A 27,743-nucleotide genomic window follows, 5' to 3' on the forward strand; every position below is an offset into this window, starting at 1 on the left:
CTGAGGCTGTGCTGGGGTGAGCGGAGCGCAGGGCGCAGGGGCTGGACCTGGCGCGTCTGAGCCAAGCTGAGCGTCCTTTGTGCCGGGCGGGCGACCGCCCCGGGATGCATCCGAGCTAGGAGCCAGGTGGGGGTCCGTCGCAGGGAATGGGCTAGGCTGGGGGAGAGGTCCTCGGGATTGGGGAGGGAGCCTGGGATCGGAGAGACGCCCCCAGAATGGGGAGGGGGCTACGGGGAAGGGAGAAAGGGAACCCTGGGCTGGGGGGGAAACCCAAACTGGGAGGGGGCTTGGGAATGTCAGAGGAGCTGGGATTTGGGGGTAAGGCTGTCTAGGGAATACGGAACTGATCCCTTGGTGGGGAAGGGGCCTGGTTAGGGGTGGGTCTCAGAATTGGGGAGGGGGCACTGGGAACCAAGGCCAGAGGAGGGACACCGAGTCTAGAGAGAAGAGGGGGACACCAAGAGGCTGTGTGGGGACTCTGAGACAGGGCACCCCAGTGTCTGAGCTGAGCCACCCCAGGATTTTAAGTGGGGATTCCCAATTTGCAGATGAATGAAGGGTGCCAGGCTGGACCGCAGCGGGAAGGGGCCCCATATCAGTCTTAGCCTGATGGCAGGGTCTGCACTGAGACCAAGGGGAAGGGGTGTCCCGCAGTGTCCTGTCCTTTTGGCCCATGTCCTAGCAACACATCCTGACTCAGGGAGAATGCTCTGGGGGCCCCATCCCAAGGTGGTCCCTGTTGTTCCCTCAGACCTGGAGTTGGGGTGCTGTCCCTCTCCCAGGGAGCAAATTGGGTTTCCCAGGTGAATACTGGATCAGAGCCCCCGAAAGTACAAGTTACGGATCCCCAGGACCGGTGAGGGGCACCAGTTCCATGAGGGGCTGCCACAGGCACCTCCATATCTGACGGTGTCCTCGCAGCCAGACACGGACCCTTGCCTCACCCTTCAGTTCCATCTGTCCATATGGTTGCATGTGGAAGTCCTCGTTGGGTTTGGAGGCACAAGTGCTAGGAAGTAGGGGGCTGGGACCCCAGCCCCAGCCTGGGCAGCAGCAACCCCCATCCCTGTGCACAGGGCTTTGTTCCTTTCAATAGCATTAATGGGAGACAGCCAGGCTGAGGAGAGGGTTGGCGCTGGGCCCCAGCGGGGGACTTGGGGGAAGGGCAGGGAAGAAGGGTGGGCAGACCATGGGACCCCAGAACCCAGCAGCCTCTCTTACTTCTGGGCACTCCCACATGTAAGATGACCCCCTAGGAGGTGGGGGCTTTGTGTGTGTCTACCCCCTGCTAGGAGAGGGTATGTACCCGGCGGGGGCGGGGGGGGGGGGGTCTGGGATCCTCTGTGAGTCTAATGTGACAGATTGTCTTTGTCTGGAAACTCGTGCCAGGGGCCACAACACCAGGTGGCAAAATGATGTGTGCCCATCAGTCACCAAAGCCACCGTTATCCAACCTGGGCTGGGCCAGGGGCTGGCATTGCCGTGTGTGTGTGTGAGGAGCTGTGTCTAACGATGTGGCCTCAACAAGGGGTTTATGTGGGGAGCCTGAGAATGTGGGTGTGTGTCTTTGTGCAGAAGACGTCTGCCTGCCTTGTCAGTGCCCATATTGTCTCTCTTTGTTAATGTCATTGTGAATCTTTGTGTGTGTGTGTGTGTGTGTGGCTCTCTCTCTCTCCTGGGCTCTGAGTCTGGGGTGTATGGCTGTGTTTGTGTCCCGTGTGTACAACAACGTTCCTCTCCATGTGATTGACAGTGTGGACCGGGGTGTGGGGGTTCGAGATGTGGTCTGTGTGCAGAATGGGAAAGGGGAGACACTGGCAGGGAGTTCGGTCCGGAAGGGGCAGCCTGGGAGGATTTATTGAGCTGGTTTCTCTTCTCCTCTGAGGCGTTCCATGATCACACCTATGTACTCATATACTCCCTGACTCCCTGCCAAGGGGCACTCAGACCCACACATCCAGAGACCACAGGGTGTCCTCTCTGCTCCACCCAATGCACAGAGCTGCTAGGGACCTGCGCACAAGTCCACATACTACAGGGCAAACCTCATGGATATCCTCACCTGGACACAGCACACCCAGGCACAAACACACACAAATGCCCACTGGCAAACTCACCCTCACTCAGTGTCTACTGAGACAGAAGGTGGTTGTGAGAAGGGATGGACACACATACACACACACCCCTCTTCCTCCTGCCACCCCCCCCCCCCGCACACCCCTACTTGCATATGCATGAGGTTCATGTATTATTGATGAGGTGACAAGCCCCAGACAGTTTTGTAAATGCTCACCTCTGAAGGCCCTGGGAGAGATATTTTGAGAGAAATGGTGTGGGTGTGTGAGGGTGCAAGTAGAGGTAACTGAGTGTGTGTGGGAGGTCATGTGTTTTGGGGGAAGTGCACCTGAAACTGTGTCTGTCACCATGTTGGACCACCTCTGTATATTTGAGTATGTACATGAGACTTTGTGCACAAAACAACTGTTTTTTAATTCACCATTTCTAGGAATTCACATGTCTTAACTCATCCTATCCTCACAGTAACTACCTGAGGTCCATGCTGCATAATCCCCATTTTACAAGTGGGGAAACTGAGGCACAGAGTGATAAAGCAGTCTGTGTAGGGTCATGTAACATGTAGAGAACAAAGGCAGGGCTTGAAGCCCTGTCATCTGGATATAGTATGAGCTCTTCACCGTGTGTGTGTGTGTGTGTGTGTGTGTGTGTGTGTGTGTGTGTGAGAGAGAGAGAGAGAGAGAGAGAGAGACGGAATTCCCAGAACTAGCCCCCTCCTAAGACCCTCCTGGGGCAAGTGTATCCCAGAATCCTGCCCCACCCTCTAATACCCAGCCACAGGTCCCAATGCCTGGCCTCTCCCTTGCTGTGCAGCCCTAAGCAAACCGCTAGCCCTCTCTGAGCCCCATCGCAAGAAGACAAAGTGGGCACTGATGAGTTCAGCACCACGGACAGGTCCCGGTCCAGCCTCCCATCAGAGGCCTCTGGTAGCTGGGAAGGGCCTTCTGGAGGGGGCCAGATCTCCCGCACAGCCCTCATCTGGACTCCACCCACTCTTCCCTTTCAGGGTTATTATTTTATTAGAGAGAGGTGCAAGGCTGGGTTTGTAGTTGATGCTCTAACTCCCCATCTGCCCCCACCTCCTGAGCCCTGGTGAGTCTGTCCAGAGGGGCGTCCTTCCCGGGGTTTCCAGCCTCTGGAAGAATGTGAGGTCAGGGAGGCCACTGCTGTGTCCCAGTGCTTGGAATTGGCCTTGCTTACAGTTCACACGCAATAATTGTCCACTTTACACTCACGGGCCACCACCCTGTAGAAGGCTGGACCCATGCTGGAGTCTTTGTGGACCTAGGAGGCATCTTTGCCAGGCAGTGTGAAATGAGGGGGAGGGGAGGGGAGGGGAGGGTGGAAGATGGGCAGGGCAAGGCCCATCTTCCAGCTGAGACTTGGCAGGACCTCAAAAATCCCAGAAACCAAGAATAGAATCTTGGCGACAATCAAATCCTGGAATTGAAGCTGAGAATCATGTCCTTCAGAAAACCCAGATTAAAGGCTGGCTTGGAGGCCAGCCTGTTGCCAGGACTGGGGACCCCAGGCAGACTGGGACTGGCTGTGGCCCTTTAGGAGCTCCCCCTCCCCCCAAGTCTAAATGAGGAGGCCAACTTGAAAAATGGGATTTTGATCTTGCCTCTGTTAAGGTTAATGATGATGATGATAATAATAATAATAGCTGAAATTTACTCTTTCATGCCAGACAGTTCTAAGCATTTTAAATGTATCGACTCATCTATTCCTTTCAAGTACCTGATGTTTTCCCCATCTGACGTACGAAGAAACTGAGACACAGAGAAGCTAAATTATTTGCTCAAGGTCACACAGCAAGGAACAGACACAGAGACAACTCCAGGTTCTGATTCACCCCAGCATCCATACTTCTGACCATGAGACATCACTGCTGGGATTCTGAAGTCAGCTGGTTCTGGGTTTGGATTCTGGCTCTGCCCTTGCTTGCTGCCTGTGCAACTTTGAATGACACACTGGCCTGTCTGAGTCCCAGTTTCCAGATCTGTAGAGGGGGGATTGGTTTTTCCATGCCAACTCTCTGGGGGGATTGTGTTCACCCCTCCCTCCCTCTCTTTCTTGATCCAGGTCCAGGATGGGGGCCATGCCTCTCTGGGCCTCGGGCCTCCTGGTGCTCCAGATACTGCTCTTGGTGGATGGGGAACAGGGTGAGTTGGCCTGTGCGGTGGGAGAGGTTGGGGTCTGGACAAGATGGGGCAGCGCTTTTTAACTCAAGAGTCTTTTCCTGCTGGTTCCCTGGCTTAGTGTGGAGAATAAAACGAGAATAGATGAAAAAGGTCTTTGAACAGTCAAAAGCCAACAAGACACCTGAGAGGTTATTTTTAGTCATTGCCAGCAAAAGCTGGAGGTTCCTGCCTCTCACCATTTTGCTATGATGAGCTAGAGAGAGAGAGAAAAAAAAAAGGAGGGGGAGGAAGGGAGGGAGAAAGGAAAAAGAGCAGAGAAGGGGGAGGGAATGGGGGAAGGAGGAGGGAGGAAAGAGGAAGGAATGAGAATAGTGTGCACATTGATTAGTGATGTCTGTCATGGACAGGGCAATAGAAATAAAGGTCTGTGTTCATCTCACTGGCATCTCCCCAGTGGTGGTCAAAAGCCCAGGCTTTAGAAATGCCTCCTGAATTGCTCTGTGGCCATAGGAAAGTACAACAATGTCTCTGAGCCTCAGTTTCCTCACATACCCCCCCCCCGCCCCCAAAAAAGAGGATGATGACATATGGCTACCTCTGCAGATAGTTATGAAAATCAGATGGGCTGCTTGCTATCTATAAAGTGCCTGTTCCATAGAAGGTTCTCTGCTACACCATGTCTCTCCCAATGGCTACCTCTCCCTTAACTTCTGGGGAAACCGTGTCTCAGAAAAGCACAGTGACTTTCCCAAGGTCACACAGTGAGTCAGTGACACAGAGTCACTGGCTTCAGGGACCTGGACTCTGAGTGGAGGCAGCATTACGAAGGGATTTGACCCCATTCCTTCTCTGCTGCTGACAGATTGGGGTGCAGATCTCTCTGGCCTGTGTCTCACTACCTATAAAGCGAGGGAAAGTCTCTGCTGGTCCTTGCCTCTGAGTTAGGCCTCCCCCCCCCCCCCAGGCACACAGGACACCACTGCTGTTGCCACGGCTGCTGCTGAGAAGGGGCTCCGCATGCAGAAGGTGGGGTCTGGTTCTGTGCGAGCTGCACTGGCGGAGCTGGTGGCCCTGCCCTGCTTCTTCACCCTGTGGCCACGGCTGAGTGCAGCTGGAGAAGCCCCTCGGATCAAGTGGACCAAGGTGCACACTGCATCAGGCCAATGGCAGGACTTGCCCATCCTGGTGGCCAAGAACAACGTGGTTAGAGTGGCCAAGGGTTGGCAGGGACGTGTGTCTCTGCCCGCCTATCCCCAGCACCGGGCCAACGGCACGCTGCTACTGGGGCCCCTGAGGGCCAGCGACTCCGGGCTCTACCGCTGCCAGGTGGTGAGAGGCATCGAGGATGAGCAGAACCTGGTATCCCTGGAGGTGACCGGTCAGTTGAGGGCAGGGGAAGGGTCAAGGCGGGGAGGGGAGGAGGTCACCCAGTGAATATCACCTAAGAAATATTAATTGGGCACCTCCCACATGCCAGCCTGGTGCTAGGGACACTGTCATGACTGAGATGCAGCTGCCACCTTCTGGGGCAGTGATGGTGAACCTTTTGAGCTCGGCGTGTCAGCATTTTGAAAAACCCTAACTTAACTCTGGTGTCGTGTCACATATAGAAATTTTTTGATATCTGCAACCACAGTAAAACAAAGACTTATATTTCTGATATTTATTTTATATACTTAAATGCCATTTAACAAAGAAAAATCAACCAAAAAAATGAGTTCGTGTGTCACCTCTGACACGCGTGTCACAGGTTCGCCATCACTGCTCTAGGGGCTCCCAGTTTAATAAGATGGAACAAAATGTTTCATTCCTGTATCTGGCTCAACCACTTCTTTCATCCCTAAATCAGAATCTGAGTCACAGAAAGTCCGTTCAATAATGGGCTTCCCATCCTGACTTACATGTCACCTCCTCCAGGAAGCCCTCCAAGCCTCCATGTCTAGGCTGGGCAATAACCACATTAGATCTTCCATTGCTGCCAGTGATTCCCCTATCAATGTATGTACTTAATTCCTAAAATGGCAGGATCTCTCTCACTCTTCTTCATACCTCCTGTCACCTCCTGGGCCTAACCATGGGCATGAAGAATGCTATCGTTGGAGTCAGATCTTCCAGGATATGAATTCTGGCTCTGCCTCAAACTGGCTGTGTGACCATGGCCATGTCACTGAACCTCTCTGAGCCTTAATTTCAATGAGATAACGCTTATAAATGCTTTTTACATAGTAAATATTGGACAAATTCTAGTCCTTTATGGCCATTGCTAACAGCTTCCTCATCTGTGAAATGGGGGCATATCAGTCTCATCCTCACCACTGCCCCTAGTGTCACGTCTAGTGCTGAGTGAAGGGCAGTGTAGGGCAGTAGTTCTATTATTATCAGACTAACGGGGGGAGGGGGAGGGCATTCTGCAGAAGGAGGTCTGTTCTTAAAGATTTCTGAATAAATAGGTCCCCTATTCTGGATGTCCCTTCACAGGTGTTGTGTTCCACTACCGGGCAGCCCAGGATCGCTATGCACTGACCTTTGTCCAGGCCCAAGAGGCCTGTCGTCTCAGCTCAGCCATCATTGCAGCCCCACGGCACCTGCAGGCTGCCTTTGAGGATGGCTTTGACAACTGTGATGCAGGGTGGCTCTCTGACCGCACTGTTCGGTGAGGGGGTGCACAGGGTGGGGAAATGGAGAGCTAGCCCCTGGGGAAAGATGGTTTTTGGGGGCCCCAGGAGCACACATCCTTGTCTTGTCAGGTATCCTATCACCCAGTCCCGTCCTGGTTGCTATGGTGACCGTAGCAGCCTTCCAGGGGTGAGGAGCTATGGGAGGCGCGACCCACAGGAACTCTATGATGTGTATTGCTTTGCCCGTGAGCTGGGGGGTAAGTCTGGGGCTGACAGGACCCTTCCCTTCCCTGAGCCCGTTACCTTCCCCAACCCCCATCCCTCCTAATCCTCATCCTTTAAACCTGCAGCCAAGACGTGGGCCCACCCCTGCCCTGCGCTCTCCTCCCCTCCCTGAGCCCCTCTCCTTCTCGGTGCCCCTTCCCTCGATCTGCGCCTCTTCCCTCTCTGAGGCCCCGAGCCTCTCCCCCTCACTATCCCCCTCTGCCCCTCTCCTCCTTCCTACCACCCCTTACCGAGCCCCTCCCTCTCTCTGAAGCCCGAAATGCCACATTTGTAAAAAGGAGTTAAAGCGGCCTCTTATTTGGAGCGAGCCCCCCTTCCCGGGTGGGCTCCAGGTAGGGTCCCCTAGGCCCGCCTGACCTCTGCTCACCCCTTCCGGCGCCTGCCTTTCCACAGGCGAAGTCTTCTACGTGGGCCCAGCCCGCCGGCTGACCCTGGCTGGCGCTCGTGCCCAGTGCCGCCGCCAGGGCGCCGCGCTGGCCTCCGTGGGCCAGCTGCACCTGGCCTGGCACGAGGGCCTGGACCAGTGCGACCCGGGCTGGCTGGCCGACGGCAGCGTGCGCTACCCGATCCAGACGCCGCGCCGGCGCTGCGGGGGCCCCTCCCCGGGCGTGCGCACCGTCTACCGCTTCGCCAACCGCACTGGCTTCCCGGCCCCTGGAGCGCGCTTCGACGCCTACTGCTTCCGAGGTGCGCGGGGGGCCACGCCCGGGCCAGTGTGTCCCTGGAGGTCCAGCCCCCGAGGGTGCGTCACTGATGGCCTTGCCCAAGGGCTCGCACCCCAGTCAAGGCCACGCCCCGGGAGCTTTGCTTGCTGGTGGAGGCGGAATCGGGGCAGGGAGGGACGCGGAGAAACTGCACCGCGATAAGCCACACCCCGGGTGAAGGCCATGCCCCTGAGACAGGCTTTCCCCTGGAGCCACGCTGGGCGTTAGAACGGGCCCCAGCTCTGGCTGGAAGGTCTAGGAGGTGGGCGATAGTCCTGAGGTCCCGGAAAGACGCGTCCCTGTATGGAGCGTTTCTTACCTGGAACCACGCCCGGAAGCGCCCTTTGAGAAGAGATACCTCGGCTAGCCACGCCCCTGGGCCAGGCCACATTCCCAGGGACCAGACCAGGGATGACCCTTGCACTTGGGGTGGAGCCACAGCCTCAAGCTGCAAACCTCAACTCAGAAGAGTTAAGTCTCAAAAAAAAAAAAAAAAAAAAATTAAGTCTTCCACGTAAGGGGACGGCGTCCCTTTGTAAAAAGGCCACGCCCATTAGGCGCTTTCTACCCCTGAGCTTCACCCATGAGCTAAGCTGTCTCTTGACCCTTCACTGGGTGCAAGCCTGAACAGTGGGGATAATAACTTTGCACCAGGCTCTCTCCTGGGGTATTCCAGAAACCACCCAGAGAGATAGAGGGTCACAGAGAGACAGGTCTATATGGCAGTGTGCTAGAATGTGGGTAGACTTCAAGAAGAACTTCCCAGCCCCTGAGCCTAATACAACCTCTTCTACTTTCTACCACAGCTCATTACCCTACTCCACAACATGGAGACCCAGAGACCCCCTCATCTGGGGATGAGGGGGAGATTCTATCGGCAGAAGGGCCTCCAGCCAGAGAACTGGAGCCCAACTTGGGGGAAGGGGAAGTGGTCACCCCTGACTTCCAGGAGCCGCTGCTGTCGAGTGGGGAGGAAGAGCCTGTGATCTTGGCAGAGAAGCAGGAGTCTCAAGAGACCCCCAGCCCTGCCCCTGGGGTTCCCACACTGGCCTCAAGGCCTTCCCTGGAGGCTAAGGAGGTGTGGCTGAGCACCTCGACCCCATTCTCCAGCAGCCTGGAGGAAGGCACTTCAGCTGGCACGCACAGCAAGGCGACTCCAGCCAACCTCAAGCCCAAGAGGCGGAATCGCTTTAAAGGGTTGAACGGGCGCCACTTCCAACAACAGGAATCCCAGCAAGGGCTGGAGGGAAGGCTTGAGGTCAGTGCCCAGCCTCCCACCCCAGAGGCTGCTGGGAATCATGTGGAGCCTCCCCTGGCCACCGGAGCCACAGACTCCTTTGGGAGTGACAGGAGCCAAAGCCCCTGGGCTGTGCTGTCCAATGAAGTGGATGTGCCTGGAGCTGGTGAGTGGGGTCCCAGGAGGAGGTGGGACATGAGTGGATGTCTGGGGGACAGGGAGGAGGCTCTGAACCCCTGCTGGGTCCCCGGGCCTTAGAAGCCCTCTCCTCCCCAGGCTAAACCAAGGAAACACTCACCGGAAGGAGCGCTGAGAGATAATTATTATTGTTGATATTGTTGCAGGTTCCCCTGGTGGCAGGAGCCCCCCAGAGCCCTGGCTGTGGCCCCCAACAGTGGTGCCACCCAGCATCCCAGGCCCCAGCAGGGCCTTTGGCCTCGAGTTGGAGGAAGCCAAGGGCCCCGGTGTGAGGCTTGATACTCTCAAACTTCCCTGGTCCCCCTCAGAGGCCACTGCTCTGGCTCCCAGCCCCTCAGAAGAACCCAGTAGTGTCCCCTGGGAGGCGTCCCCCATGGTCACTTCCCTAGACCTCCCTGTCATGGCCATGCTTCGTGCTGCCAAAGTGTGGCTCCTACCACATCCTACACCCCTCCCTACCCAGACCAATGAGGTTAAGGGTCATAGTGAGGCCATGGCATCTGCCCTACCTTCCCTGGCCTCAGAGACCCAGGCTGGTCCCCAGGACCCCATCCATCCAGAGATCTATTCCTTGCCCCCCTCCTTGGGCCTGACAGGACAAGGTCAAGAGGCCATGTTCCTGACATTCAGTGACCACAGAGCAGGAAGTCCCACAGCCCTCCCACAAGTAGCCACGGTTACACAAACCAGAGCCAGTCCTAATGCCCCCAGGGCAGACTTTGGAGAAATTGGGGGGACCAGCCCCACTGGACTCAACAAAGCTGAGCACCCCAGATCCAGCCCACAGGCTTCTGTGGATTGGAATGTGGCAGCAGATTTCACCCTCACAGAGATGGCAACTGAGCCCACGGGAGGGAGAGGAATCTCAGGGTCTGAGTATGGGGTCCTCTACACAGCAGAGAGTCCCACTTCCAGCTCACAGGCCCCTGTGCAAGAGGCGCAGGGCACGAGCCCCTCACTGCACATCAAAGAGCTGGACCCCCACACCCCCTCTGCACCGTCGGGGGACCCCAGAGTTTCCCTGAATTTGGAGCCTTGGGCTGCTACAGATGAAGGAGGTACAGAGGGTCCCACGGATACAGCCACAGTGGACCCCAGTGATGCTGGTAGGATTTGGGAATCTGGATCCCTCATGGTTGAAGGAGCTGAACGCCCCACCATGAGCCCTCAAGTGGCTGTGGATACGAATGTGGTGACGTTCCTCGTGTCCCTGGACCAGGGGGACAAGGGTGGGGTCCTGGCCACGTCCACTATGGACTCCTCCAGCTCCCAACCCCACCCAGAGCCAGAGGTGGTGACCCAGGGAACACTGGAAGCCTTGGCCCCTCCGCATGAGGGCATCCCCCTGGGGGATCCCACTCTTCCTCCTTGGACGCCTACAGTGGCCAGCATGGACGAGCCTGTGTCAGTGTCCTCAGGGGAGCCAACGGTGCTATGGGACTCCCCCAGCACTCTGCTGCCTGCCTCTCGGGTCCGGGACAAGTTTGCGCTGGAGGTCCTTGCAGGAAGTGCTGGTGTGGAGGAGGCATCGAGCGGAGAGGAGCCGGCCCTGCCAGGGGCCCCTGCAGATGGGAGCGCAGAGCAGAGTGAGTTCAAATTTTGTGGCCTCATTCAGCCCACTGTGGTCAGGGCTTGGGGACCAGGGGCCAGGGGAGCTCTGGGTAGGGAAAAGGGGTTGTTCCCGGGGGCCTGGGAAGGTTTCTAGCAGGAATAACATTGTAGGTGGGAATTTATCAGGTGAGTTGAATTACAGAAAGGATGTTTCTGGCAGAGGCACCAGCCTGGGCAAAGGTTGGAGAACAAGTTGATGTGCTTTAAGGCACAGTGAGTGATGGGGGAATGATGAGGTGTTGAGTGGAGTTGGATTTTGGTTCAATTAACAACTCATGTTCATGGCCACACAGAGCCAGACAGTGCTATACAATGCTGGGGGCCGGCCTTCAGTGATGCCCCAGTCTGGGAAAGACAGAGCCAGACACAGATTTCCCACCCCAGGTGGGGCTGGAGGGAGGAGGCATAGTGGGATTCAGTGGTGCATTTTCTGGGGGACCTTGAGCCACAGGAAAACTGGGCACTGGGAAGGGGTTGGAGTATTGTATAGCCTAGTGGTATAGACAGCAAACTGACACTCAGGGAGGAATGTCACTACCAGCTAGTCAGTGGCCAGACTTCAGAGGGAACCCAAGTCTGCATACGCCTCAGCTGCTCTTTGCTCAGCAAAATCTAGAAAAAGCTACCACCCTGTTCTCCTGGAGCCAGGTCTGCCCGAAGCTCTCCTACAAATTCTGGCCCTTTTTTTTTTTTTTTTAAAGAAATGTATTTTTTTATTGAGGAAGGGAGAGGGAGAAAGAGATAGAAACATCAATGGTGAGAGAGAATTATTGATCAGCTGCCTCCTGCATGCCCCCCACTTGGGATAGGGCTCACAACTTGGGCATATGACCTGGCCGGGAATTGAACCGTGGTCTCCTGGTTTAGGTCCACACTCAACCATTGAGTCACGCTGGCCGGCCCAGGCCTTTTCTTATGTCCTGCATATTGAGCGTTTTTGGTTTTGTTTTTTGGGGGTTTTTTTTTTTGTCAAATGAGCTTTTAAAAACACCAGCATCTAATGAAAAGGCACTTTTTTTGGAGTTGCAAAAACACTTATTAACACAATTGGTTTTACACTTGCTTTCTTTTTTGAAGGCAAAGTGTGCATGATGGGAATAGCAGGTACAGGGTTTTGTCACCAACCCTGTCACCTCTAGGCTAGATTTTCTTTTCTTAGATGCTCAGGAGGCAGGCAGACACGGATACATGAATTGATAAAGGCTGATGCTTATTGGTAACTGCCCACGTACTTGGCTTGTTTGAGCACTTTACGGGAATCATCTTGATTGATCCTTTTAATGTCCTTGTGGAACAAGTTCTAGATGACCTTTACTTTAGCATGGGGAGACTGAGGCCCAGGGAGGTCTAGTGACTTGTGCAGACTCATGCAGCTGGGACTGTTAAGGATGAGGTTTGAATCAGGCCAACTAACAACATGGTCTCTCTCAACCACTAGGCTGTACAACATGTATTTCATTGGCGTAAAACACACACACACACACACACACACACACACACACACACAAAACCCTGAGGTTTGGGGAGGCGTGAACTTGCTCTGGAGGGAGCAGAGAAGAGGCTAGCTGTAGGCGATGGGCAGCGGGAAGGAGGTTCAACGTCAAAGGAGCTAGAAAAGGGGAGTCCGAGAGGTGGGAGGTAGACCATGCAGGGTATTGCAAAGGGAAGCCTGTTTGGGTCTGCCTTGGAGCCAGTGGCAGTAGGGTTAGAGAGAGGCAGGCAGAGCTAAGGTGGGGGGAAGGGGATCTGGGTGCCTAGCCACCCTATGCTTGCTGCAGAAATGCTAATGAAGCCAAAAATAAATGCAGCACCAGTGAGCGACTGAGTCACCGCCAGTCCGTGGGCAGCTGTCGGCAGCTCGGGTCACCGGGCAGGGCTCACATAGTCCCATGCCTAGCAGTCTTGCGCATGTGCACACACAGGACAGACACAGCCACAGGCCCCTCTGGCAACCCCTGGGGGCCCATGCCACCACCCCAGGGATCCGCCTCTGTCCCTATAGGAAGGCCAGCAGCTACCTTCATTCAGTTAGCAAGCAATTACTAAGTGCCGGCTATGTGCCAGGCCCCAGGCTGAGACCAAGTCACTTGTCCTCTGGAAGCTGGCCTTCTAGAGCAGCACTCTAGAACTTGCCCAGTGATGGAAATGTTCTGGAGCTATGCTGTCTAATACACCAGCAACCAGCCCCACATGGCTACTAAGCCCTTGAAAGCAGCTAGTGAGACTGAGGAACTACATTTGTACTTTCATTTGCTTTTAATTAATTTAGACTTAAAAAGCTATATTTGGCTGCTATGTGGAACATCATCGCTCTGGGGGAGGCACAAACACATAACAGTGATCCTAATGAATAGCTAAATGATATTGGAGGTTAGAAAGTGATTGGGCAGCCCGCTGGTTTGGCTCAGTGGATAGAGTGTCAGCCTGTGGACTGAAGGGTCCCGGGTTCAGTCCTGATCAGGGGCACATGCCCGGGTTGTGGGCTCGATCCCCAGTGGGGGGCGTGCAGGAGGCAGCCGATTAATGATTCTCTCTCATCATTGATGTTTCTATCTCTCTCTCCCTCTCCCTTCCTCTCTGAAATATATATAGTGATTGGGCAAAGAGACACGTCAAACAAGGGGTGGGAGATGCCAGGGAGTGGTTTCTGGAAGGGGAATCAGAAAGGCCTCTCCTGGCAAATGACATTTGAACAAGTCTGAAGGAGGTGAGGGAGGAGCCATGCAGAAATCTGGGGAAAGAGTGTTCCAGGCAAAGGGAACAGCTATGTAAAGGCCCTGAGACAGAACCCTGCCTGGCATGTAAGAACAGCAAGGTCGGTGTGGCTGGAGCAGAGTGAGTGAGGGAGAGAGCAAGAGGTAGGGCAGGGGGATGTTTGTCAGATCTCCCAGGGCCCTGTGGGTAGCAGTGAGGGCTTCGCCTGTCCCCTGAGGGCAATGGGGAGCCATGGAAGGATCTAGGCAGAGGAGGGACATGACTTGACTCAGGTTTACATAGGCTCCCTTGGCAGCTCTGGGGAGAATAGCCTGTTGAGGGTGAGAGTGGAGGCCAGGAGACCTAGGAATTGGTGACAGCTTATTGCCACCTCAGTTCTTGTGAGGCTCTAGACAAGCCCAAAATAGAAACAAATTCTAGGTTATAGGGGCCGGAAAGAGGGCCTTAAACTGGGCTACCGGGGCCCAGGAAGTCAGTTTTGGCTCTTGTATTATCCCACTATGCAGCACTGAACCAAGCCCTTCCCTTCTCTGGACCTCAATTCTAGTGTCTGTGCGGTGGAAGTGGTGGGTGCCCTGACAAGGGAAGGGGGTTGGTTGGCTGGGGGTTCCAGTCGTTAGAGTGGAGAACACCCACCAAGGCATCTGGGTCCCTGAGATGGGGAGGGGAGATCCTCCTTCCTCCAGGGAAACCCAGCTGATGGGGGAAATGGGAGAGGGGGACAGGGACCCACATTCCTAAACGCACCCTGGGTGCCTGGGAATGCTGAGATCCCTCAAGAGGCCCCACGCTAATATACACAGAGCCAGCCATGGCCTTATGGTGAGGACTGAGAGAGGTGAACTGCTTTTATTTCCATTTCGTAGATGAGGCAACTGAAATTCAGAGAAGCAATTTGCCTAGGGTCCCCGAGTGAGGGGCAGAGCCAGGGATTGAGCTAAACTCTCTGACTCCAAAGTCTGTGGTTATGACCACTATAATCCATAAACTCTCCACAATGTCACGACTGAAACTACATCAAAAGAGGCTGAGCCCAAATGAAGGAGATGTTGATTCCCTAGTGCTGTTCATACTCCACCATCTAGAACCTTACGTCCACTTCTGTGCTCCAAACTGTGAGAACTACAATGGCCAGCAGGGTATGTCCAGAAGGAAAGGACAAGTCAGGGAGGGCACTTAAATCCATGTTCTAGAAGATGACTTAAAATATATATATATCGATTTCAGAGAGGAAGGGAGAGGGAGAGAGAGATAGAAGCATCAATGATGAGAGGGAGTCATTGATTGGCTGCCACCTACACGGCCTCTACTGGAGATTGAGCCCACAACCTGGGCATGTGCCCTTGACCAGAATTGAACCTGGGACCCTTCAGTCCGCAGGCCAACACTCTATCCACTGAGCCTAACTGGCTAGGGCTGGAACATGACTTTTTTTTTTTTTTAAATATATTTTATTGATTTCTTACAGAGAGGAAGGGAGAGAGATAGAGAGTTAGAAACATCAACGAGAGAGAAACATCGATCAGCTGCCTCCTGCACACCCCCTGGGCATGTGCCCGCAACCCAGGTACATGCCCCCGACCGGAATCGAACCTGGGACCCCTCAGTCTGCAGGCCAACGCTCTATCCACTGAGCCAAACCGGTTTCGGCTGGAACATGACTTTTTAAGAGAAGCTTTGGGAAGCCCATTCCAGTTCAGTCAGAGAAAGAACTTTTCGCCGGCAGGGCAGCCCACAGATGCTTTGGGAGCAATTTCTGGAAGGAGTAAACTTGTCACAGAAGCACGTGAGAGGAAGGTGGTGATGACCTACCGGGAAGTCATAGAGGGGACTCCACAGAGAGGGACCGAGCCAGAGGCCCTCAGGTGCCTGAGGTCAGGATTCTGGGAGGGCAGATCTGCTGTTCTGACTGCCCCTGAACTGCCTGTCTGTCCTGCAGCCCCCTCGGATCCCTGCGAGAACAACCCTTGCCTACACGGGGGCACCTGTAGAGCCAATGGCACCGTCTATGGCTGCAGCTGTGACCAGGGCTTTGCTGGGGAGAACTGTGAGATCGGTGAGTGCCACAGACTCGGGATCAGAAGCTGGACTTGTCTGACTCCAGAGCCCTGGGGTTTGTTTGTTCACCACAGCAGTCAACCCCATGAGAACGCAGGGTTCACAAATGCTGGCTGCAGAGCTTCCTTCCCTCCCCACTCCTTGGATCCAGGAAATCCGCCCCAGCACCAGCCGATGAGCTCTCATCCTGGGGGCTGAGGCTCTGGCGTGCTGCCTCCCATTACTACCAAGCAGGGGTAAAGGAGGGCAAAGGGATGGTAAGGTTCAGGCTCCTTCCTTCCAAGGGCTCCAGGAATCCTACCCTTTCCTGGGTGGGCAGGGGTGTAGGTACCACCAGCAGAACAGTTGGATACTAGCCCCAAACCCCAACATAAGAAACACAACAAATTATGAAATTAGAACAATAAATATAAATAATACAATTTCTTGAACTCTGTTCATTATCTCATCAATTTCACAACTATATTAATAATAGAAATATAACAGGCCCTAACCAGTTTGGCTCAGTGGATAGAGCCTAGGCCTGCAGACTGAAAGATCCCAGGTTCGATTCTGGTCAAGGGCATGTACCTTGGTTGCGGGCACATCCCCAGTGGGAGTGTGCAGGAGGCAGCTGATCGATGTTTCTCTCTCATCGATGTTTCTAACTCTCTATCCCTCTCCCTTCCTCTCTGTAAAAAGTCAATAAAATATATTTTAAAAAAGAAATAAAACAATAAATATACATGATATTAAATTTTTATTTTAAATATGTTTTTTATTGATTTCGGAGAGGAAGGGAGAGGGAGTAAGAGATAGAAACATCAATGATGAGAGAGAACCATTGATCTGCTGCCTCCTGCATGCATCCCCACTGGGGATCGGGCCCAAAACCCGGGCATGTACCCTGACCGGGAATAGAACCATGACCTCCTGGCTCATAGATTGACACTCAACCGCTGAGCCACGCTGGCTGGGCAATGATATAAACTCTTGAGCTCTTTCATTGACTCTCCACTCATAACCACCTTTGAGGAGGTGCCATTATTACTAACACTGCAAAAACAACAACAACTGGGTCTCAGAGAGTGGACGTGGTATCATACATGCCTCAAGCCCTGTCTGCACAGGGGTGGTAGAAGAGGGAGTTCAACTGGATAGCTGTCTCTACAGTTTTCTGACTCCCTGTTCCTTGCAAATGCTCTGGAACCCAGTTTCCCTAGGTTCCACATTCCAAAAAGACCCTGAAGCTTCGACATTCTCTGGGTCTGTTGGCAAGGGTATAGCCTTCATTGTTCTGGAGTCGGGTGGAATGCTCTGCACACCTGGCCCCAGCCAACTCAGTGACATCTGCTCTCATTAATGCTAAGTTATGCGAGGCTCCACCCTCTCGACCTCCAGAGGCGAGGAGCCATTGTGCAGACCAGGATGGATGCACTTAGGTCCAAGATGGCTGGCAGGGTCATGGCCCCATCTTCTGCCTGGTTTCCTGTGGGGCCTGGGAGCCAAGGGTTGCCTGTGGGGAGGCTGACCTCTGACTCAGCCCCTCCTTCTCCCCTCCAGACATCGACGACTGTGTGTCCAGTCCCTGTGAGAATGGAGGTACCTGCATCGATGAGGTCAACGCCTTCATCTGCCTTTGCCTCCCAAGCTATGGGGGCAGCCTCTGTGAGAAAGGTGAGTCTCTGCTGAGACCCCAGAAACAGGAGGGGAGGTGGGTGTCGGGCCACAGGCCTCCAGCTCTGGTTCCATGACTGTGAGTCCAATAGGCAAACTGTTGGAGGCAAACTGTTTTGTTTTTAGATAACATCCACTTAACATAGAATTAACCCTTTTAGAGTGAACACTTCAAAAGGAATTCAGTACATTTGCAACGTTTTACAGCCACCACCTCTAGCAAGTTCCAACATATTTCCCTCAGTTTAAAAGGAGACCCTGCCCCATTACTAGTCACTCTTCACTCCCCATCTACCCAACCTTGGCAACCACTAATCTGTTTCTGTCTTTGTGGATTTGCCTGTTCTGGACATTTCATATAAATGGAATCACACATTATGTGTCTGGCTTCTTCTCCTCAGTATCATGTTTTTGAGGTTAACCCACATGTAGCATATGTCAGTGCTAAATTCTTTTTTGTGGCTGAAAAACATTCATGGTATGGATAGACCGTTTTGCTGATCAATTCATCCATTGGTGGTAATTTGGGTTGCTTTCCCCTGGAAGCTAATATAAATAGTACTGCTATGAACATTCATGTACAGGTTTTTGTTAGAATACGTTTTCTTTTTAAAAATATTTTTACTGATTTGAGAGGGGGGGGTAGGGGAGAGAGAGAGAAACATCAATGTGAGAGCAAAACATCAATTGGCTGCCTCCTGCACGCCCCCTACTGAAGATCAAGCCTGCAGCCCACAACCTGGGCATGTGCCCTGACCAGAATCAAACCGGCAACCTTTTGGTGCATGGGGCAACACCCACCAACTGAGCCACCAGCCAGGGCAGAACACCTGTTTTCTATTCTTCCACCACCACCACCACCCGCCCCACTCTTCTTGGTTTATACCTAGAAGTGGAATGACTGGGTCACATGGTAATTCTATGTTTACCTGTTTGAGGAACCATGAGACTGTTTTCAACAGTGGCTGCCCATTTTACATTCCCACCGGCAGTGTACAGGGTTCCAGCGTCTCCACATCCTCACCAGCACTTGTTATTTTCCCGTTTGAAAATTATACTAGTAGCCATCCTAGTGGGTGTGAAGTGGTGTCTCATTGTGGTTTTGATTTGCATTTCCTAATGACTAATGATCTTTTCATGTGCTTCTTGGTGATTTGTCTATCTCTTTGGGAGAAATGTCTAATTGAGCCCTTTGCCAGGAGGGAAATTTTAGGCCTTTCTGAGATCATTTCCCGAGTTCCCAGGTCCACACTGAGGGTGTGGTCCTGCAGATCAGAGGAGACATCAGAGGTGGGAGGAGAGGGGATGGGTGTAAAGATCTTCCAGTTGAATCGCTTCCAGAAACAAAGAAAAGAAGTGAATATGGGAGGGGGAGCTGAAAGGGGGAGAGAGAGCCTCCGGGGGTGGGGATTGGCCCAGAGAAAGGGGTGACCTAGCCCCACAATGACCTTGGATAGGCCCTCTCTCTGGTAGACTGGCTGTGTTCAAGCCAGCAGGGCAGACTTCTCAGGCCAAGGACAGTGCCCCTCACACTCCCTTCCTGCTTCCCAGACACGGAGGGCTGTGACCGCGGCTGGCACAAGTTCCAGGGCCACTGCTACCGGTACTTTGCCCATCGGCGGGCGTGGGAGGATGCCGAGAGGGACTGTCGCCGCCGAGCTGGCCACCTGACCAGCATCCACTCACCTGAGGAACACAACTTCATTAACAGTAGGGACTCTGGGGTGGTCAGGGTGGCCCTGCGGTCCTTTTTGCCAGGGAAGTCCCCAGGATCCTGAAGACACCACCTTCCTGAAACTGTGTTCATTAGTGCAAGCCATGGCCACTTAATAATTCCCATGTCTGTTTATTCATTTGTTAATTCATATATTCACTGTATTCATTCGTTCATTCATCATGTATTTACCAAGCACTTGCTCTGGGACACAGCAGCGAGCAAGATGCACATTGTCCCGTCCTCGGGGAATAACATTCTTGTGGGGGAGTAAATATCTAATTAACGACGTCTGTACTATAATTTAGCTGGTCCTAAGTATGCTGATGACAAATTAAATGGCCAGGGGGTAGAGGGCGACGGGAAGCATCTGTGATGTGTGGGATAAAATGAGCCAGGAGCTGTGCAGAGACCTAGGAAGAGTGTCACATTAATTAAATCCGGCATTTATTGATTCATTCATTATCCTTTCTACCTTCTGTGCATCCATCCATGTATTCACATTTCCCCTATTCCATCCACTAATTCTTTCTTCTTTTTTTTTTTGCTTTTAAAAGACTTCATTGGGGAAACATACATGGGTGGGAACTGTCCTCAGAAATATCTCAGGACACTGTTCTCCATCTCGCTGGGCAGTTGCAGTTTCCAGAGGCCCCTGCTCCGAAGCATCTGACCAGTCACAGCATCTGTGACTCCTGGAGGGGCCCAGCCCTGGGCGTGGCCACACTCCCCACCCCCATCTCCTAATTCTTTCATTTGTTCATTCCCTGGGTCACTCGTTTCTTGTTCCTCACGTCAATCAAATATCCTCCTCTCCTTCCTCTGTCCTCAGTGACTACCTGGTCCACTGGGTATCACCGCTGTCCTGTCTAGAGCCACCGTGGACTTTCCTGTCCCTTACTGTCATTTCTGCGAAGATACGACGGTCTTTGTTAATGCCTTACTCTGGCCATTTGTTTAAGCCACATATTTGTGGCAAAGCAAGTGCCAAATAAGTGTTTTCTGTGCCCCATCCCCACCCCCAGGGTAGAGAGCAGCCAGAGCCCCAGGCTGCTGGGAAATGGGGGACCTGGCCTCCAGCCTGTGCCCAGGCTGAGGGAGAGTCTGGATCCTCCCCCCCCCCCCCCCCCCCCCCCGCCTCTGGCCTTTGGCTCCTGCCCCACCTCCATCCTTCCACCTCCATTCCCTTTCCCCTCCAGGCCACCTCCAGGCAAAGGAAGGGCTGGGTGCTCCCCTCCACCCCCAGCTGGCAGCCTAGGCACTGGGGAGAGGCAGGCACCCAGTCCTGAAAACCCCCCAACCCGCAGGCTTTGGGCGTGAGAACACGTGGATTGGCCTGAATGACAGGATCGTGGAGAGGGATTTCCAGTGGACGGACAACACAGGGCTGGTGAGTGGCGGGAGCCTGGGTCTCTGCTACCAGGCTGCTGACTGGGGGCCCACCTACAACAGCGGGGTATGGGTGAGCCCCATGCCCTTTGCTCTGGCTTCACTTCACCCTCTTATGCAAATGAGCCGTCAGAGGTCTGAAGCGGCAAGTGAGCTTTAGTGAAGCCCGAAAGCACCCAACTTCCCAGCCAGGTAGAGGGCCCATCTACCTACTGACTGAAGCTGGGAACCCAGGACGGGACAACTCCGTTACTCATATCGACTGGTCCTCCTCCAGCCATAGGCTCTGAGGAACTCCCATTTCCCTACATGCCCCTGCCTGCTCGGTCTCCACTGGGACCCCTGCAGCAGCCCCCCCGGTCCCCCCCCCCCCCCCCCGCACACACACTTGCTACCTACACCCCCGCCCCTCTACCTGGTGACCAGGGGTGCCCCTCTACCTCAGTTTTTAAAAAATTGAGGTAAAATTCACATAATAAAATTAACCATTTTCAAGTGTATAATTCAGTGGCATTTAGTATATTCACAACATTGTGCAACCACCATCTCTGTGTGGTTCCAGAATATTTTCAACACCCTGAGGGAAACCTTGACCATGGGACCTTTTAAAAACTATACATCAGCCCTGGCTGGTTTGGCTCAGTGGATAGAGTGTTGGCCTGCGGACTGAAGGGTCTCAGGTTCAATTCCAGTTGAGGTCACATACCTGGGTTATGAGCTCGATCCCCAGTGGGGACCATGCAGGAGGCAGCCGATCAATGATTCTCTCATCATTGATGTTTCTATCTCTCTCTCCCTCTCCCTTCCTCTCTGAAATCAATAAACATATATTTAAAAAATAAAATAAAATAAAAACCATACATCAGATCAAGATTCTCCCTGCTTCAAGCCCTGTCAGACTCCCCCATGGTTCTCAAGATAAAGACCCACCTCCTCATGCTATGCGAAACAGTCTGGCAGGTCCTCAAAAAGTTAAACATAGAATTCACACACGACCCAGCAATTCCACTCCTAGGTATGTGCCCAAAAGAAGTGAAAGCCGGGACTCAGATACTGGTACACACCTGTTCACAGCGGCACTAGTCATAATTGCCAAAAGGAGCAACCCAAATGTCCATGATCAGATGAATACACACACAAAATGTCGTCCAGGCAAACAAATACAATGAAAAAAGGAGTGAAGCACTGTCACACACGATAATGTGGATAAGATTTGAAAACATGATGCTCAGTGAAAGAAGCCAGACGTGGCAAGGTGGCTCAGTTGATTAGAGTGTCGTTCCGATACACCAAGATTTCAGGTTCAATCCCCAGTCAGGGCACATACAAGAAGCAACCAATGAATGCACAGATAAGTGGAACAACAAATCAATGTTTCTCTCTCTCTCTATTTCTCTTTCTCTCTCAAAATGAATGAAAAAGAAAAAAGGGTGATCTAAGAAAGAAGCCAGACCTAAAAGGACACATATTGTATGATTCCATTTATATGAAATATCCAGAACAGGCAAATACATATAGATAGGAAGTGGATTTGTGGTTGCCAGGGGCGGGGGAAGGGGAGATGGGGAGTTACTGTTTGGTGTGATGAAAAAGTTCTGGCAACAGACAGTGGTGATGGTTGTACAACTTTGTGGATCCTAATTAATGGCAATGAACTGAACACTTAAAAATTATTAAAACGAGTCCTGGATGGTGTGTTCAGTGGTTAGAGCGTCCGTCTGCACACCTAAGGGTCAAAGGCACGTACCTGGGTTACACGTTCAATTCCTGGCAACCAATGGATGTGTCTCTCTCACATCCAGGTTTCTTTCTTTCTCTCTCCTCCCCTCGCTGCTCCCAAGCTTCTTTCTCTCTCCTCCCCCTCGCTGCTCCCTTCCACTCTGTCTAAAAAATCAATGAAAAAATATCCTTGAGCCTAGCCAGTGTGGTTCAGTGGTTGACATTGGCCCACGAACCAGGAGGTCACAGTTCGATTCCCGGTCAGGGCACATGCCCTGGTTGCCAGCTCAATCCCCAGTAGGGGGCGTGCAGGAGATAGCCGATCAATGATTCTCTCTCATCATTATTTTATTTTTCTCTCTCTCTCCCTTCCTCGCTCTGAAATCAATAAAAACATACAAAGAAATATCCTCAAGTGAGGATTAACCAAAAAAAAAGTATTAAAATGGTAAATTTTGTTATGTGTATTTCACCATAATTGAAAAAGAATCCACCTCTTCTCCTCTACCCCAAGAACTGGCCCTGCCCACCCTCTGACCACACCCAAACTCCATCAAGACCTTCAACCCCCCTGGCCTATATTCCATTCCTCAAACAGGACAAGCTTAGTCCTGCCTTTGGGCTGTGGCACTAGCTGTTTCCTCTGCTTGTTCTCTGCCTGCATCATTCTTTTCCCTGAGTCTTCAGCTCTCTGTTGCCTCCTCAGGGAAGCCATCATGGACTTCCAGGCTGAGGTCACCTTTTGTTCAACCATTTATCTAACAGTGAGTGACCCATATTGGAAACAGACTATTAGGGAGCAAGACAGGGGGCAGGGGCATGAGGGAAGACGGCACAGCAGCCTCCCAGCCAGAGGAGGGGTGACTCAGGTCGCACTGGCAGTCACCCGCAGGGCAGGCAGACAGTGCCCATTCTACAGATAGAAAGACTGAGTCCCTAAGGGTTTGAGTGGTCTGCCCAGGGGAGCCCCACAGTGGACAGTGCCAGAGTCTGAGGCAAGATGCTGGTTCCCTGAGCACCCCCTTCCTGCTCCATGTTTCTGCAGCAATATGAGAACTGGAGAGAGAACCAGCCAGACAATTTCTTCGCGGGCGGGGAGGATTGTGTGGTGATGGTGGCACATGAAAGTGGGCGCTGGAACGACGTCCCCTGCAACTACAACCTCCCCTATGTCTGTAAGAAGGGCACAGGTACGCTGCCCCCCTGCCCCCTTTCCCTCCTGTGGCTCACATTCATGCGTTCATGAGTTTTTTAAGTGTGTAAATGTAAGAGTCAGCCAATTTTCAATCTCCAGCACTGTATGAGAGGGCCCATTTTTCCCATCCTTGACAACTTGATGCATTCTCAAACTTTCTATTTTTTGTTCATCTAAGTCAGTGGTTCTCAACCTTCCTAATGCCGCGACCCTTTAATACAGTTCCTCATGTTGTGGTGACCCCCAATTTCATTGTTACAAATTGAACATAATTAAAGCATAGTGATTAATCACAAAAACAATATTTAATTATATATGTGTTTTCCAGTGGTCTTAGGCGACCCTTGTGAAAGGGTCATTGGACCCCCAAAGGGGTCGCGACCCACAGGTTGAGAACCGTTGATAAGCGATGAAAAAAATAGTATCTCAATGTTATTGTAGTTCGCACATCTTCAAGGTTGAGAATGACTAGCTGTTCATATGTTGATAGGCTATTTATCTGTATTTATTTGCCTGTGGCCTGCCAGGTCATCTCCTTTGCCTAATTTTCTATCGGCCTGTCGGTCTTACTGATTTGCAAGCGTTCTTTACATATTAAGGAAACATTTACATGCATTCTTGTGACCACCTTTCTCTTATACTTTTGTTCATTCTTGCTTCCATTTCTTTGCCAATTATCATATCCTTACTTCCTTGTATTTGCTCAAATTATTCTTACCTCCCATCTCCTTCATCCCTGTCATGAATAAGAATTAGGGGGTGGGATGTGTCCAGGAGGTTCCTGCCTGGAAGGGGCTCCAGGTCTGGGTGGAAGAGACAGACACAATCACTTCTCGCCCTGGGAGGTCACAGCTGGGCAAAGGGCAGGACCTGCATAGGTGTGTCATTCCTAACAAGAGAGGAAACCATTCATCCCGCTATGGCCACTCTCCTAACTGGAGGTTCCTCCGTCCCCAGTGCTGTGTGGTCCCCCTCCAGCAGTGGAGAACGCTTCGCCCATCGGGGCCCGCAAGGCCAAGTATAATGTCCATGCCACTGTACGCTACCGGTGCGACGAAGGATTTACCCAGCACCACGTGTCCATAATCCGGTGCCAGAGTAATGGCAAGTGGGACTGGCCCCAAATCGTCTGCACCAAACGTAGGTGGCTCCCCCGCCCCCCACCCCCGACACCCAACACGTTTCCAGTTGTCTGTAGTCTCCAATTGAAACATCTGATGACTATATGCATTGATTTGAGTAAATGTCTGCCTGATAACACAGCCTTGCAGATAAAGATCAGCTTGCCTGGTGTCTCCTCCATTTCCCGTCCCCCTGAGGAGGGCCGCTACGTCAGGCCACTGCTTCTCACCGCCTTTTGCTACTTCCCTGTCTTCCTTCATTTCCCTGCAGCCAGAAGGTCCCATCGGATGCGGCGACACCATCACCACCACCAACATCACCACCAGCGCCACCACCACAAATCACACAAGGAACGCAGAAAACACAAGAAGCATCCGGCAGAGGACTGGGAGAAGGAGGAGGGGAATTTCTGCTGAAGAACCAGGCAAACGAAAGCACAACCCCCTTCTCACGCCTCCTCTGGGGCCTTCGCCTGGGAAGATAGAGCCTAGAGAGAAACGAGAGGGCCCGGAAGCCCCTGAGCCCCAAGCCCCCTCCCCCACCTTTTGTAAAAAGCTCCTCTCTCCTCTTTCTTACATACACAGGTCCTCTTGGCAGGCGTGGCCATGCGTCTGAAAATCCAGTTCTAGTCAGGCTGGACTCTGGGAGAATCTCAGTGGAAGGAAGCACAATTGGCAAAGATGACTCTTTGCTGCACTTGTTGGCAAGGCTCACTGGCAGTTGTGGAGATAAGGCTTTGATGAGGGTGCAAGAGTGTCTGTTTGGATCTGCACTAAGGAATTGCTTTTCCTGCCAGATCCAGGCTTTGTAAATTGTCGGATGTCCTAAATGCAGCCTGAAGCCTTTAGTGACTGCGTTGGGAATCAAAAACTACGTGGAAGCACACCGCTTGAACTTGACAACTGCTCTTCCATGACCTTGGACTTGAACCCAAGTTCAGCCTTTGGTCTTGGTGGGTAAACAGTCTTGAACTCCTATGTACTGAATGTTGGGGATGTTTTTAGAACAGCTTCCTTCCATGCCCTCAGAGTTAGGGGTCAGAATAGTCAGGGCAATATGTGGGCAATGACCGGAAGGTATTGCTTATTCTCCCAGGTCTTGTCCCAGAGCTGAGGTTTGGTGGTTCTGCATGTGTGGTGACACACACACACACACACACACACACACACACACACACGGATATTTAGGGCTTGACAAGCCCAGATTTCTTCCCCCTCCATCTCTCAGGGAGACGAAGAACCTCCTTCCTGGACCAAGGAGGTGCCCAGTTTTCTAGATCAGTGCCCGTACCCATCCCTCAAGCAGACATTGCTAGTGCACTGCCCTGGAGCCCACTCCTATTGCCACCCCAGCCCTGTCTCCAGTCATTGCCTGGAAGACTAGAAATGCTTACAGATTGAAGTAGTGACATCTACCTGCAGTCATGTTGTAGAGGGATATAGTGTTAAAACTGAAACACACACATTTTTCTCTCATAGTTTTTTTTTTTTTATAACACTTTTATTGATTTCAGAGAGGAAGGGAGGAGAGAGATAGAAACATCAATGATGAGAGAGAATCATTAATTGGCTGCCTTTTGCACGCCCCCTACTAGGAATTGAGCTGCAACCGGGCATGTACCCTTGACCAGAATCAAGCCCGACACCCTTCAGTCCGTAGGCCGATGCTCTATCCACTGAGCCAAACCGGCTAAGCCATAGTTGGTTTTTTTCAAGCTTTTTTAAGTGGGAAAGAACGCAGCTGGCCTTCCTCCCCCAAATCTGCAACCTATGAAAGGACTTTCCAAGCTGAAGGCCGAAACCAGCTCCCTGATCTCCCGGAGGAAAGATCCACAGCTTTTCCTCCATGTTTTGTCGACTCTAAGCCCCTTCGGTCTGGTAAAAATCTGTGGATTCGTATTAAAAACCACAGTGGAGACTGACTCTCCAGGAAGGAAAATAAGCAAATATATGGTCCATCGAAGGGTTCGGTAGAGAAAAGAATGTGTTGACTGAGCCTATATCCCTCCTGGGAAGTAATAATTATAGCTGACAACTTTGGAGTCGGTACCATGCTAATAACTTACTATTTCCTAGAATCTTCTCAACAGCCCATTGACGTAGGAACCATCAGGCTCAGATAAGAGAAAGGCACTGGCTTCTAGTCACAGTCAAGACAGAAGTAAGGATTTGGCTCTGCCTCTGTCTGACTCCAAACACTGCCCTCTGCATTGAGGAAGGAATTGAGACATAATTGTGCTCCCTCTCACACACACAGATTTAGAAAAAGATTGAGAAGTGCAAACTAGGCCCTCATCCTTGACCATGGTCTTCAGTCTTCCCTGCTATAGACATTATCCACTGCCCCGCCATATGGTTATCACTGAGAAAGCCCAGGGATATAGGTTTGCCTTCTTGCTTTGATAATTCTTGGTTTAAAAAAAAATAGAATAACAATTAACACATCTTCAGTCATCCATGTCACAAAAGAATTTTCCTTTGTTGGGGGCCTGGAGATGCAACCCTTTGGGGAGTGTCCTCGTTTATGCTCCCTGCCTTGGCCCCCTCAGCCCCTTGCCCTGCCCCCACCCCAGCTCCATGGTGGGAGGGGACTATGGTATTTTCTAAAGTGGGTGGTTTGTCTTTTGGTCTTTCCCTTTGGGGTTTGTGTGGGCCACATGTGTGGCATGTGTGTGTGTGTGTGTGTGAACAGCTTTGGGTTCCACTGGTTTTGCTGTGAGCTACAGTGTTCTGTGGGTCTGTGGTATCTGACACTGTGGACATTAATGTACTTCTTGGACATTTTAATAAAAATTTTTAACAGTTCAACATGCCTGTTGCCTCCTGACACTTTCTTCATTCATTCACTCAGCAGGTACTTACTGAGAAGCTGTTATGAGCTGTGTACTGTGCTTGGTGCTGGGGAGATAGTGGTGAATAAGACAGACATGGTACTTGGGAGGTGGTCAGGGAAGGCTTCCTAGAGGAGGCAGATGGCATCTAAAGAAGTTGGATCAATTAGATGATGAGGGGAAGAAGGGAAAGGAGTTTCAGGCAGAGGGAACAACAAAGGCAAAAATCCTCTTGCAAAAGGGAACATGGTCATTTGAGAAACAGCAAGGAGACCATAGTGACAGAGGTGGAGAGTGGAGGGAGATGAGGACAGAGAGGCAAAAGATGGACTATTCAGGCTATATGGACTGTAGTGAGGAGTTGGGGCTTTATTCTAAAAGCTGTATGGCAACAAATATCATAAGCAAGGTCAAAAAGCAAATGCCAAACTTAGAGACAGTTTTCAAACAGAGGTAAAGGACTTCTTACCTT

General features: G+C 52.2%; 1 protein-coding gene across 3 annotated transcripts; it reads left to right on the top strand.

Annotated features, from left to right (window-relative positions):
• On the top strand, window positions 1–25,993 carry NCAN (neurocan). 3 transcript variants are annotated; one of them, XM_036315280.1, is made up of 16 exons: window positions 3–126; window positions 3,814–3,919; window positions 4,162–4,241; window positions 5,185–5,598; window positions 6,699–6,873; window positions 6,968–7,095; window positions 7,517–7,810; window positions 8,634–9,230; window positions 9,409–10,848; window positions 15,528–15,644; window positions 17,189–17,302; window positions 18,854–19,012; window positions 20,324–20,406; window positions 23,170–23,314; window positions 24,277–24,459; window positions 24,712–25,993. In XM_036315280.1, the coding sequence occupies exons 3-16, from the start codon at window positions 4,169–4,171 to the stop codon at window positions 24,855–24,857; spliced, it is 4,068 nt and encodes a 1,355-aa protein (XP_036171173.1). In that variant the 5' UTR covers window positions 3–126; window positions 3,814–3,919; window positions 4,162–4,168; the 3' UTR covers window positions 24,858–25,993. The 3 variants fall into 3 exon arrangements, with proteins under 3 accessions (XP_036171172.1, XP_036171174.1, XP_036171173.1); XM_036315279.1 differs by lacking the exon at window positions 3,814–3,919 and having other exon boundaries at window positions 1–126; XM_036315281.1 differs by lacking the exons at window positions 3,814–3,919; window positions 24,277–24,459 and having other exon boundaries at window positions 1–126.
• The last annotated feature ends 1,750 nt before the right edge of the window (window positions 25,994–27,743 follow it).

Source organism: Myotis myotis, unplaced genomic scaffold (assembly GCF_014108235.1).
Source record: "Myotis myotis isolate mMyoMyo1 unplaced genomic scaffold, mMyoMyo1.p scaffold_m19_p_6, whole genome shotgun sequence".
Classification (NCBI taxonomy): Eukaryota; Metazoa; Chordata; class Mammalia; order Chiroptera; family Vespertilionidae; genus Myotis; species Myotis myotis.

Excerpts from the sequence above, each read along its gene's own strand:
- NCAN (XM_036315279.1), top strand. The coding sequence starts at position 4,169 with ATGGGGGCCATGCCTCTCTGGGCCTCGGGCCTCCTGGTGCTCCAGATA. Across the intron at positions 9,231-9,408 it reads AGTGGATGTGCCTGGAGCTG|GTTCCCCTGGTGGCAGGAGC; the intron begins GTGAGTGGGGTC and ends ATATTGTTGCAG. Across the intron at positions 23,315-24,276 it reads TGTCTGTAAGAAGGGCACAG|TGCTGTGTGGTCCCCCTCCA; the intron begins GTACGCTGCCCC and ends CTCCGTCCCCAG.